At 40.7% G+C, this 14,694-nt stretch overlaps 1 protein-coding gene across 1 annotated transcript in view; it reads right to left on the reverse strand.

Moving 5' to 3' along the window:
• Positions 1–14,694, reverse strand: part of LOC150076496 (ATP synthase subunit d, mitochondrial-like) — an 85,451-nt gene that overhangs the window by 47,031 nt on the left and 23,726 nt on the right. The window contains exon 2 of the mRNA XM_090387784.1: positions 12,068–12,164. Coding sequence (XP_090243910.1) covers positions 12,068–12,164 — 97 coding nt within the window. The remainder of the gene's footprint in view (positions 1–12,067; positions 12,165–14,694) is intronic.

Raw genomic sequence — 14,694 nt, forward strand, 5'->3', positions numbered from 1 at the left:
GAATAACTTTGATATTATATACTTGGATCTTAGAAAGGCTTTTGATACTGTTGCACATGGACGACTGCTACACAAATTGGAGCAGTGTGACATTGGAGGCAAATTGCTGCTATGGATAAAGGGGTGGTTGAGGGAGAGAAGACAGAGAGTGGTAATCAATGGACACTGCTCATCGTGGACTGATGTTATTAGTGGAGTCCCTCAGGGCTCAGTGTTGGGTCCATTATTGTTTCTGTATTTATAAATGATATTGATGATGGTATATCGGGATTAATGTCCAAGTTTGCAGACGATACAAAGGTTGGCAGGGTTGTCAAGGACACTACTGACACTATGCTGCTGCAACAGGATCTGGAAAGGTTGAGCAGATGGGCTGAGAGGTGGCAAATGAAGTTTAACATTGACAAATGTAAAGTACTACACATGGGAAACAGCAACCCCAGAGCAACGTATCAACTCTGTGGTACAACACTGTCAGTGGTAGAGAATGAAAGGGACTTGGGGGTAGTTGTGCAGGCAGATATGAAGTTCTCTGAGCAGTGCAGACGGACTGCAAGAGTAGCTCATGGAGTATTGTCAATGATATACAGGAATTTTTCCAGCAGGGATAAGGAGGTGATTATTCCATTGTATAAGGCGATGGTCAGGCCACACCTAGAGTACTGTATACAGGTCTGGAGGCCTCATTTCAAGAAGGATGTAGAGCTGCTGGAACGAGTACAGAGAAGGGCAACAAGATTAGTGAATGGAACAAAGGGGTGCTCTTACGAAAAAAGGCTTAAGTTTTGCAAATTACAGTGTCTGGAGACTAGGCACCAGCGAGGTGATCTGATAGAGGTGTATAAAGCCTTGAATGGTTTAAGCATGCTCAATGCTGATGGGATTCTTCCTCTAGCTCAGAATAATCACCTGAGAGGGCATAAATTCAAATTGAGGAAAGACAGATGTAGGATAGACGTGCGGAAATTTGCCTTTAGCCAGCGGGTGGTTGGTTGGTGGAACAGACTTCCATCCCTTGTGGTGGAGGTTGATAGCCTAAATAAGTTTAAGGCTCAGCTGGACAGGTATTTTGAACGAACAGAGGGATGAAGTGGAAGTGGTTTTTTTTTTTTTTTTGGCTGATGCTGCATAAGCTTGCTTTCTTGCATCAAATGCCTCTACTAATGCTAATGCTAATGCTAAATATCCTGCATCTTGTTTTTCAGGCTTCTGCTCATTCCAATAGAAGCAATGCAAGAATCACTTTCACCTCTGCCAGTGGCTACTGTTAATCTATTAGTCTTTGTATGCCCCCCAAGCTAGCAGTTTTCCGACCCACCTAACACTGCCTCGATAGCATCACCAAATATTCTTGTACCCTTTCTATTTAAGTGTATCCCATCCCTGTAGAAGCAGTCTCTCCTGTTAACAAGTACAGTCCAGGCTGAAAAAAATTCTACCCCTTGAGCCTTGCACAATCTTTCCAGGGCTGAATTGATCGACAAGGCTCTCATCATATACTCCCTCCTATCGTGTCTGGGCAGAATCGCAGACACTTTCAAATTCAACCCTAATTCACAGCTTTTTTTCAACAGTGACCTGTACTTGTTAAGTAATTCTGCCAGTCTCCTACTCTTGATATCATTAGTGCCAATATGTACAACTATATCACCTTTTGTGCCCTTAAAAGGTGATATTTGCTCTACGTCATCAACCTCTGCCCCTGGCAGACATACTCTGGTCCTGTTCCACATATCCTTTTTACAAAGCATGTTCCCCGTTTCCCTGACAATAGAGTCACCAACAACTACTAGTTCCTGTGGGACCAGTGCATTCTGCCTTGGGGGTTGCCACTGTGTTGCGTGATGAACAAGTGCAAGCTCTGGTTTTGATGTGGGCAGCTGAGAACTTGATGGGCCCCTCAATTTAGTTCCTTCGAGGGCATCCACCCTGTCCTTCAAGCTCTCATATAGGCCCATAACAATGCTGAGTTGTTGCCTGATTTCATTACACTCCTTGCATCGGGCACACACACACAAAGACATCCCCCATGGCAATATCATGTACCGTACCTGATTGCTCCACAAACATCATGCAAGCAGTGCATTTTAAAAGGCTGTGATTCAGAGGGCAACTGCCACCCTCAGTTCTCCTCTGAGCCACAGCACTCCCATTAGCTTGAGCCTTTTGCTTTGCTGCTGTGGTCTGAGTCATGATTTCGATTTACTTTCAATAAAATTTCAATTTCAGTACAAAATTATAAGCCTAAACTTGTATCCCAACACAGTTATAACGGTATATATATTTTTCAGTATCAAGTATTAATTGTCTACGAGTTCCCTTTATATAACTTCCGTATCAAGTTATGTATTAATTAATTATGTTACGTTTGTAATCTAAGTCGTTATATATATTTAGTTAAAAGTACAATTTACTTGACAACGAAGTTTAACAAGTTTAATAGATTTTACTGATTAATTGACAATATTATACTATACTATACTAACGCTATCTAGTTCGGAATATAATGTATCGTATAACAAAGGCAGCAAGTTATGAACGTTAAATCTAAGGACACTTAAGTATTAATTAACTTCCAAATCTCGCTGTCTCAATTCAGAATAAACTAATGATCCTGACTAGGTCTATAACCTACTTATAGAAAATAATTTGATGAAAAAAACATTCAATAAAGCGGCTAAATATAGCTAAAAAACTTCTCATTCAGCAGAGTTGCAACTTGTAACACGGGGATTTGATACCCTTACCAACACTTTTATGCAATCACAAGGACGAGTAAAGAATAAATACACCAGATTAATCAGAAAATCACAAAATAATGCTATACTACTAAATTTAAATCAAAAGTTTTAGAAAAACAATAATTTCAAATTAATAAATAAGAAAAATCCACTTAGCGCCTTTGAACACGTCTGGCTCCCACTAGCCTTGTCAGCAGACTCCAGATTGCCAAAAGGGACCCCCACATAAGGAAACAAATATATGGAGGTTTCACTAGGGTGTATAAAGCTGCATCCTCACTGCATTGGCTTTTGCCAATCGGCAAGGCTGCACTGCAATGCCAGACTAGTGGGGATGTGCGAATTGACTTGTGTCACGTGGCCTAAAATGCCGAGCAGCATGCCGAACAGTTTACACACTGCTGTCGGTAAACATCAAAAGCCGAGCCGAATTGTGAAATGGGGATGCATAGTTGTTGACGGCGATCGGTATTTCATATCTTTTGGTACTTTTAGTGATTTTCAGTTTACGACGACAATCTGAACAAATAAGAAGGTGACTTTAGTGATTTTTGGTCTAATCATATTCAATAAATGTTCCAATTCAGCACTCAACGTTCGGAAAAAGCTTCTAAACCCGCAGTCGCATCTATATTCACTTTGTTCCACTCACCAATCTCATTGCCCTTCTCTGTACACTGAAAGGACAGAATTAATGGGATACCTGGTTCCTGGGCAACATGATGCTATCACCCTTCTCGCTAGTGGACAAACCCAACACTTGGCAGGTATATAGGTACACTGCATTCACGTAGACGGTAATTCGATGTTAGTATGGATAAACATCGCGAGTTATTATTATTATTATTATCATTAGCCATATGGTGCAAGGAAGCCTGAAGCTTTTACTGCACCAGCCAAAAAAAAAAAAAAAAATTTAGCTACCCTGATAGAGAGAGAGAGAGAGAGAGAGAGAGAGAGAGAGAGAGAGAACAAGAGTCAGAAGCAGAATGGAATCACCAAGGAAGAGAAGAATGATGATATCCAGCTCGGAACACTGAGTTTGCAGCTGCAAAACCCATACTCAACAGATATGAGCCCCTGGGGTTTAACTGACTTTGAAAGAGGGATGATAGTCGGTGCCCGATGCATGGGTCACTATCGCGGAGGTGATACAGAAATTGCACTGTCCCCAATTCGACAGTATCAAGAGTACACCATTTCTGGAATAATATCTCTGGACAGCGACGTCGGCGGAGAAAGGTGGTGGATGAACTTTGACCACTCTGTCTCACATTGTTTCAGCCAACCGGAGAGCAACAGTAGCACAAATCACCACCGACTTCAACGAGGGAGGTGCCAGAAACGTCTCCACCAAGACCATCAGGCCATCATTAGCCAAAATAGGTTATGGGAACAGCTGCATCACCAGAGTCTCAGCTAACACCACAACACAGGACTCTGCACCTCAACTGGACAAAAGAACATCGGCACTGGACATTGGAGATGGGTCTCCTGGTCTAACGAGTCCTGTTTCCAGTTATTTCGAGCGTTCGGGAGGGTACATATCTGGTGCAAACTGCACAATGTAATGCACACATCATGTCAACAAGGAACTGTTCAGAGAAGTGGACAGTTGGTAATGGTCTGGGGCATGTTCAGCTGGCATGCACCTAGACATACCTCTGGTATGTCTAGGTGCATACAATCACCTTATCCCTGCTAGCCTCATTAACTGCTATTAAGCTCAGTTGGAAAAAAGCTGCAAAAATATTTTAACTGTACTGTTTTATTCTTAAGTTATTTTGTGTTTGTTGATACAATATTTCATTCTTTTAACACTTTAGTAATATTATATTATTTTTCTATAGCATGAGAAGGAACTTAACATATATATTTTTTTTTCAAAGATGCTAGAATACTTCTCTAATTATAATGTGTAAGTCAATCAGAAAAGCTGTTTGCTGCTCTATTTAAATTCAACTGCATTAACAGAATTTTCCAGGCGAAGGGCGAGTCCACACGTTATCTGTCCACTCAGTGTACGCATCCATCAAAGATTGATGATGTTGTAGAGCAGATATCATCCTTTAAGGGTCAAAGGGTGATATTGTTGTACACGTTGGCACTAATGATATTAAGAGTAGGAGACCGTCAGAATTACTTAACAAGTACAATACAATGCTGAAAAAAAGCTGTGAGTTAGGGTTCAATTTGAAAGTGTCTGCAATTCTGCCTAGACACGATAGGAGGGAGTATATGATGAAAGCCTTGTTGATCAATTCAGTCCTGGAGAGATTGTGCAAGGCTCAAGGGGTAGAAATTTTCTCAACCTGGCCTGTGCTTGTTAACAGGAGAGACTGCTTCTACAGGGATGGAATACACTTAAATAGAAAGGGTGCAAGAATATTTGCTGATGCTATCGAGGCACAGTTAGGTTAGTCGAATACACAGACTAATAGATTAACAGTAGCGGCTGGCAGATGTAAAAGTGATTCTTGCACTACTTCTATTGAAATTCAATTGAGCAGCAGCCTGGAAAGCAAGGGATTGGGAATTTCCAGGACTACTGGGAGTCACAGTGGAACAAGTAAATACATGGGCTGTGTTAGGGTAACTAAGAGTACAAACAGTTGCATGTATACTTGTATGTACACCAATGCTAGGAGTATAGTTAATAAACTCGATGAACTTGAAGTGCTAGTAAAGACATCAAAGGCAGATATTGTTGGGATATCAAAGACATGGTGTCACACAGACAATGCGTACAGAAAGGATAGACAGGACAGGAAGGGAGGAGGGGTTATGCTGTTAATTAAGAAACACAAAATCTAAGGAAGTGCATCCAATTGATGTTGGTGGACAATGCAACGTTGAGTCTGTTGGGTGCAACATAAGCACTAGGAAAAATGAGAGTAGGTGTGTGTTATAGGCCTAATGAATCTGATGAGTATAATCAGCATTTGGGAAGAGAAATAGAGTGAGTCAGTAAATCAGAGTGCCTTATATTGGGGGATTTTAATTTCTCGGATATTGACTGGAATTTGTGGGTTGGTCACTCACACACTAGCAAGGCTTTTGTGGATTTATTGGATTATTGTTTTCTACAGCAGCATGTTCGGGTGGCAACTAGACAGAGTAATACTCTTCAGATCAAATAATACTTGATCTGATTATCAGTACTGATTCTTCATGCATCAAGAATCTGCAGATAAAGGAACCATTGGGTGGCAGTGATCACAGTGTGCTGAAGTGGGATTTATTGAAAGAGGTAACTGCCATCAAGGGTAAAAGGAAGGTTTTTGCTTTCGTAAAGGTGACTACGGTGATCTGAGACAGTATTTAAATTTATATACGGTGAAACCAACTGATCATGTTACTAACAGCAAATTCAAAATGGGAACCATTCAAAGAATTGATCTTGGAAACTACTAGGCTCTTTATACCAACAAAGAAATATTGTTCAAAATTTAGGCCTAAATGGATGTCAGATGAACTAATTAGTCATGTGACAGAGAAAAAAATGCATGGGATACATAAAAATTAACATGTGACACAGAAGCCTATGATATATATATAAGCTGGTCTGTAACCAAGTTACAAAGGAGGTTAGGCAGACGAACACAGATTACAAGAAATATTTGGCAAAGGATACAAAGAAAAACAGCAAAGAGTTCTTTATTTATGTAAACTCTAGAAGGAAGGGGATGAATCAGATTGGTCCACTTAATATCGATGGCTCAACTGTTGATGATTCTGCTCAGTTAGCTAACAAACTAAATGATTATTTTGCATCAACATTCACAAGAGTTATTCAGGGAGGGGAATGCCAGAGATATATTCAACTCTGGCAGTAAGCTAGATAATCTTGTAATAACTGAGAGTAAAGTGGAGGAGAAACTGTTCAAGATAAACACTAGAAAGGAACCTGGGGTGGATGGAATCTGTCCATTTATATTAAAAGAGGCGGCCAGGGAATTAAGCAAACCCTTAGCCATAATTATGAGAGCTTCCCTGGACTCAGAGAGGTACCCACGGACTGGAGTTGTGCAAATGTAACCCCAATCGACAAAGGAAGATCAAAGGGGGAGACAGGTAATTACAGACCTTTTAGTTTAACTTCTGTACCAGGGAAATTAATGGAGGCACTGGTTAATGAAGCATCACAGGATCATCTAGACAAGACTTCAGTTATAGCTCGGACAAGGAATGGGTTTGTTAAGGGGAAGTCTTGTCTGACTAATTTGATGGGATACTATGATGTAGTCACAAAGGAACTGGATGCAAAGAATAACTTTGATATCACATATTTGGATCTTAGAAAAGCCTTTGATACTGTTGCACACGGAAAACTGCTGCACAAATTGGAGCAGTGTGGCATTGGAGGCAAATTGCTGCTATGGATAAAGGGATGGCTGAGTGGGAGAAGACAAGAGAGTGGTAATCAATGGACCCTGCTCATCGTGGACTAATGTTATTAGTGGAGTCCCTCAGGGTTCAGCATTGGGTCCATTGTTGTTTTCTGTATTTATAAATGATATTGATGATGGTATATCAGGCTTAATGTCCAAGTTTGCAGACGATATGAAGGTTGGCAGGGTTGTTAATGACACTAATGACAGTACACTGCTGCAACAGGATCTAGAAAAGTTGAGCAGATCGGCTGAGAGGTGGCAAATGAAGTTTAACATTGACAAATGTAAAGTACTACAAATGGTAAGCATTAATCCCAGTGTAACGTATCAACTCTGTGGTACAACAGTGACAGTGGTACAGAATGAAAAGGACCTGGGGGTAATTGTGCAAGCAGATATGAAGTTTTTTAAGCAGTGCAGACGGTCTGCAAGAGTAGCTCATGGTGTCTTGTCAATGATATACAGGAATTTTTCTAGCAGGGATAAGGAGGTTATTATCCCCTTGTATAAGGTAATGGGCAGGCCATTCCTTGAATACTATATACAGGTCAGGAGGCCTCATTTTAAGAAGGATGTATTCTGCCCAGACACGATAGGAGGGAGTATATGATGAGAGCCTTGTCAATCAATTCGGCCCTGGAAAGATTGTGCAAGGCTCAAGGGGTAGAATTTTTTTCAGCCTGGACTGTACTTGTTAACAGGAGGGATTGCTTCTACAGGGATGGGATACACTTAAATAGAAAGGGTGCAAGAATATTTGCTGATGCTATCGAGGCAGTGTTAGGTGGGTCGGAAAACTGCTAGCTTGGGGGGATACAAAGACAAATAGATTAACAGTAGCCACTGGCAGAGGTGAAAAAGATTCTTGCACTGCTTCTATTGGAATGAGCAGAAGCCTGAAAAACAAGATTCAGGATATTTCAGAGACTGCTGGGAGTCATTGCGGTACAAGTAAACACATGGGTTGTGTTAGGGTAGCTAAGAATAGAAATAGGTGCATGTATACTTGCTTGTACACCAATGCTAGGAGTTTAGTAAATAAATTTGATGAATTTGAGGTATTGCTCAAAACATCAAAGGCAGATATTGTTGGGATATCAGAGACTTGGTGTCACACAGATATAAGGAATGCAGAACTGGAATTTGGGGAGTACAACATCTACAGAAAAGATAGACTGGATAGGAAGGGGGGAGGGGTTATGCTATTAGTTAAGAAACACATAAAAACCAAGGAAGTGAAGCCAGTCGACATCGCTGGACAGTGCAGTGTTGAGTCAGTTTGGTGTGACATAAGCATTGGGAGATCAAAATTGAGAGTAGGAGTGTGCTATAGGCCTAATGACTCTGATGAGTATAATAAGGAACTGTACAGTGAAATAGAGTGGGCCAGTAAATCAGAGAGTCTTATAATGGGAGATTTTAATTTCCCAGATATAGACTGGAATTTGGGGGCTGGTTACTCACACACTAGCAGGGCTTTTGTGGATTAATTGGATGATTGTTTTCTACATCAGCATGTTCGGGAGGCAACTAGAGGGAGTAATACTCTTGATTTGATTATCAGCAGTGATTCTTCATGCATTAAGAATCTGCAGATAAATGAACCACTAGGTGGCAGTGATCACAGTGTGCTGAAGTGGGATTTACTCAAAGAGGTAACTACCATTAGGGGTAAAGGGAAGGGTTATTGCTTTCGTAAAGGCGACTACGATGGACTGAGACAGTATTTAAATTCTATATAGTGGGACCAACTGATGATGTTACCAACAGTAAATGCAAAATGGGAAGCATTCAAAGAACTTATCTTGGAAGCTACTAGACTTTACATACCAACTAAGAAATATTGTTCACGGTTTAGGCCAAAATGGATGTCAGATGAACTAATGAGGCATATGGCAGAGAAGAAAAATGCATGGGATACATACAAATTAACACATGACACAGAAGCCTATCATAGATACAAGTTGATCTGTAACCAAGTTACAAAGGAGGTTAGGCAGGCGAAGGCAGATTACGAGAAATCTTTGGCAAGGGATGCAAAGAAAAACAGCAAAGAGTTCTTTACTTATGTAAACTCTAGAAGGAAGGGGATGAATCAGATTGGTCCACTTGATATCGATGGGTCAACTGTTGATGATCCTGCTCAGGTAGCTAACAAACTAAATGAATATTTTGCATCGGCATTCACACATGAGGAGTTATTTATCGAGGGGAATGCCAGAGGTGTATTCAACTCTAGCAGTAGGCTAGAGAATCTTGTAATAACTGAGAGTAAAGTGGAGGAGAAATTGTTGAAGATAAACGCAAGAAAGGCACCTGGGGTGGATGGGATCTATCCAGTTATATTAAAGGAGGCAGCAAAGGAAGTAAGCAAACCCTTAGCCATAATTATGAGAGCTTCCTTGGACTCAGGGGAGGTACCCATAGACTGGAGATGTGCAAATGTGACCCCAATTCACAAAGGAGGATCAAAAGCTGACACAAGCAATTATAGACCTGTGAGTTTAACTTCTGTTCCAGGAAAATTAATGGAGGCACTAGTTAAAGAAGCACTGCAGGATCATTTAGACAAGACTTCAGTTATAGCTCGGACACAGCATGGTTTTGTTAAGGGGAAGTCTTGCCTGACCAATTTGATTGGATACTATGATGCAGTCACAAAGGAACTGGATGCAGGGAATAACTTTGATATTATATACTTGGATCTTAGAAAGGCTTTTGATACTGTTGCACATGGAAGACTGCTGCACAAATTGGAGCAGTGTAACATTGGAGGCAAATTGCTGTTGTGGGTAAAGGGGTGGCTGAGGGGGAGAAGACAGAGAGTGGTAATCAATGGACACTGCTCGTCGTGGACTAATGTTATTAGTGGAGTCCCTCAGGGCTCAGTGTTGGGTCCATTATTGTTTTCTGTATTCATAAATGATATTGATGATGGTATATCAAGCTTAATGTCGAAGTTTGCAGACGATACAAAGGTAGGCAGGGTTGTCAAGGACACTACTGACACTATGCTGCTGCAACAGGATCTGGAAAGGTTGAGCAGATGGGCTGAGAGGTGGCAAATGAAGTTTAACATTGACAAATGTAAAGTACTACACATGGGAAACAGCAACCCCAGAGCAACATATCAACTCTGTGGTATTACACTGACAGTGGTAGAGAATGAAAGGGACCTGGGGGTGGTTGTGCAGGCAGATATGAAGTTCTCTGAGCAGTGCAGACGGGCTGCAAGAGTAGCTCATGGTGTATTGTCAATGATAAATAGGAATTTTTCTAGCAGGGATAAGGAGGTGATTATTCCCTTGTATAAGGCAATGGTCAGGCCACACCTAGAGTACTGTATACAGGCCTGGAGGCCTCATTTCAAGAAGGATGTAGAGCTGCTGGAACGAGTACAGAGAAGGGCAACAAGATTAGTGAATGGAACAAAGGGGTGCTCTTACGAAGAAAGGCTTAAGATTTGCAAATTACAGTGTCTGGAGACTAGGCACCAGCGAAGTGATCTGATAGAGGTGTATAAAGCATTGAATGGTTTGAGCATGCTCAATGCTGATGGGATTCTTCCTCTCGCTAAGAATAATCACCTGAGAGGGCATAAATTCAAATTGAGGAAAGACAGATGTAGGATAGACGTGCGGAAATTTGCCTTTAGCCAGCGAGTGGTTGGTTGGTGGAACAGACTTCCATCCCTTGTCGTGGAAGTTGATAGCCTAAATAAGTTTAAGGCTCAGCTGGACAGGTATTTTGAACGAACAGAGGGGTGAAGTGGGAGTGGTTTTTTTTTTTTTTTTGGCTGATGCTGCATAAGCTTGCTTTCATGCATCATATGCCTCTACTAATGCTAATGCTAATGTAGAGCTGTTGGAACGAGTACAGAGAAGGGCAACAAGATTAGTGAATGGAAACAAAGGGTCTTACGAAGAAAGGCTTATGTTTTGCAAATTACAGTGTCTGGAGATTAGGCACCTGCGAGGTGATCTGATTGAGGTGTATAAAGCCCTGAATAGTTTGAGCATGCTCATGCTGATGGGATTCTTCCTCTTGCTCAGAATAATCACCCGAGAGGGCATAAATTCAAACTGAGGAAAGACAGTTGTAGGATAGATGTTCGGAAGTTTGCCCTTAGCTAGCAGGTGGTTGATTGCTGGAACAAACTTCCATCTGTCGTTGTATAAGTTGATAGCTTAAATAGATTCAAGGCAGAACTTGACAAACAACTGGAGCGAGTGGATGGGTGAAATAAGGGTTTTTTTGGCTGATACTATATAAGCTTGATTTCTTCCATCATGTGCCTTTGCTAATGGATAATTTGCACAACATTTTAAGATTTATATTAAAATAATTTTAAAATACTGGTCAAATTGGTCATTGCCATATTATTCATAACATGCTGTATAACGAAAATTACTGTCACTTATTATTATTACCTACTATAAACTAATACACAAAATCGATGGGAGTGCAGAGGGGGACAGTTGCCCCGGGCACCAATCTTCAGGGGCACAAACTGAAGGAATTATCTATCACATTCACATTACATTATCACACTCAAAGGCACCAGGAAGACATGTTGCTCCAGTGCATCAACAACACTAGCTAGCAACAACACTAAATCTAACTGAACAAAATCAGAAATTATGATTTTCTGTAATTTCCTTCTCATTTATCTACTTGTCACTAATAACAATGTACATAATTGTAAGTGCGTATAGCAGTGTAATAATTGAGATGATTTGGTTTTTAATGGTGCATTTGCAGCTTTGGCCATAATGCACCAATAATTGAGAATGAGATACTCATTCATATAACATTTTAGATGAAAATCACCTAATTAACAACCTACAGAAATGTGGCTATCACTTCACAGAACACCCTTTATATCTTTAGCATGTTAAGTTTTATCAATAACCATAGTAAGACTAGACTTACCTGCTTTTCAAACTCATCAACTAAACCAGGCTTTGCAATCTGACTTCGATAATAAGTCCAATCAATAGATGGGGGATTCTCTGGCACACTTAGAACCCTATTTTGAGAATATGTAAAGTTTAGTAACTATTAATCATATTAGTTAATATTTGAATGAATAAAAATCTGGTAATCCAATGATGGCTTCATTTCCATATAATATAATAATAATTATTAAATTAAGCATTGCTATTAAATTTGAGTTAATTATTAAATATTAATTTCCAGAAACAGCAGAAGCCTGAAGGGTAGTAAGTAAGTCCTTGCGGTTATCACAGACATTCTCTCAGATATGCCAGACAAGCTGTACTTGCTACCTGGGAGTCTAAATGCTGATGGAACTAATATTTGGGTGACACTCAAGTCAAGTGGACCCAATTTCGGCGAAGTCCAGACGGTCTGTGACAGCCAAATCCTCTGCTTGCACCTTCACGATGGTGGGACTGTTAGTAATCCTGGGTATAACCTCCATGCACAAGTACATGGTGGATGACCACCCAGGTGTGAACCAACATAAGCAGGGGTCGAGGTGTGGCGCGCACACCACATGGAGGAATGCCGCCCCTCTATGTTACCAGGCAGTACTAGGTGGTAGATGACTCTCATCAACCGGTGAAATACCACCACTTTGCTTAGTGGAGGCTTGAAGTGGTGGAACCCATGTTTAGTCTCTAGAGCTAAGTTCCGGTCAACCCTTTCCTATCTCTTCCATCATGCAGTATGATTGATGACTTTTGAGATTATGACGAACGTCGTGGCGAGATCCAATATTCCTTACATTTCGAGGGTACAGCTCTAAAACGGAGTTCGCAGCCCGGCCGCTAGTTAATACACCGGACCGAACCTATTGGTAACTCTCTAGGAGGCTTCCGGATCAGCTAGTGTATAATCTTCCTACCTCTACTCTGAAAGTTTGTGACTGAAGGGAGTCCGAGTAGTGTGTATGCTGGGAGCATTGTTGAGGCCACATTATGTCAAGGATCTGGGTATATTCTTACCATGTGTACGCCATATCCAAAAATTTCATTACTTCTTACAGCATGTCCCACCCACTTTTTCTTACTATTGAATACACCACAAATTGTCAAACTAAAAGAGCAAGCTTATCTGCGAAAAGATCTAAACCTCACAAGCACTTCCTAATTCATTTCACAAATATATGTGGTCTCAATTCTAATCTCAATGATGTCCATTTCCACTTGCAGTCTGCCAAACCCCATCTACTTTTTCTGACAGAATCTCAGTTATCAGTTGATTCAACTACTGCTCATCTTAGATGTCCAAATTATTCGCTGTATGAGTCCTTTCGCCTCAAAGGTGGTACTTGTGCATATGTCCGTTCTGATATTCCCTGTCAGAGACTTGGCAATTTGGACTCTCCTCTCTTTGATCTTCTCTGGCTTAAAATCTCTCTACCTCATTTTGTCAAATTCATCTGTTGTCTCTACCGTTCTCCCAAATCCACTAATCACTTCGAGCTCTTTGACTCCTCTCTTTGCAACTTGACTTTCTCCAGTCCAACTTTCCTAACAGTGAGGTAATTTTCCTTGGTGATTTTAATGTTCACAATTCCAGCTGGCTTCCATTTTCTAGTCACACCGACCCAGCAGGTCGAGATGCTGAGGCTTTTGCAATTACTAATGACCTAGCACAGATTGTTCATTTACCTATAAGAATACCGGACAATCCTAATCATACAGCCAATACGCTTGATCTTTTTCTCACAAACAACCCTTCTAATTACACAGTCGAAGTGAGAGGTCCTTTAGGCACTTCAGATCACAACTTGGTGATTGTCTCTTCTCAAATGGAACCTTTATCTCATGGCTATTCCCAACTTAGTGTTGTTTGGCATTACAAGAATGCAAAATTGGATGACCTGCGAGACTTATTTTCTTCTTTTCCTTGTTCGGATTACTGTTTCAAAACTTCTGATGTCAACATTTGCTCAGATCGTGTCAGTGAAATTATTCTTGCAGGTTGTTGTTGTATGTTTTACGGCGCAACAGCAGCTATAGGCCATTATGGGCCAAACAATGGTAGGAGGCAAAAGGCTTTATTAAAATTGAGATATGTTCATTATGTCAGATTTAAGCGTTATATTCTGTCATAGCATTTTATCCTTTTTAGCAAAGTGAAAACTGCATTAATATCAGATCTGTCCCTAATATTTGTTGCAAAGCAGGCGTGATTTGGGCTGCATAGTTTGATAAGAAGGTGTATACTTGCAGGAATGGAATCCTTTATCTCACACTCCACTTTAAAATCTCGTCCTTTATCTAAACCTTGGTTTTCCAATAAATGTACTAAGGCTGTTCAAGAGAAGAATGTTGTATATCGTAATTGGCTTGTTTCTAATTCTTCAGTTTCATTTTCTGCCTACACCAAAGCTCGCAACAATTGTAAAGCAGTTATTAATCAGTCCAAACTAGAGTTTGAACAGGCTAAGAGTAGAAAACTTGCTTCTTGCCCTAATGGTAGCCGAGCATTCTGGTCTCTTGCCAAAGCTATTTGCCGCAACTTTTGCCCATCTCTGCTCCCACCTCTGTCCAAACCAGATGGTTCTGTTGTCACTTCAGCCAAGGATA

This window comes from Mastigoproctus giganteus, chromosome 13 (genome assembly GCF_048544385.1).
Source record: "Mastigoproctus giganteus isolate SK-2022 chromosome 13, ASM4854438v1, whole genome shotgun sequence".
Lineage (NCBI taxonomy): Eukaryota > Metazoa > Arthropoda > Arachnida > Uropygi > Thelyphonidae > Mastigoproctus > Mastigoproctus giganteus.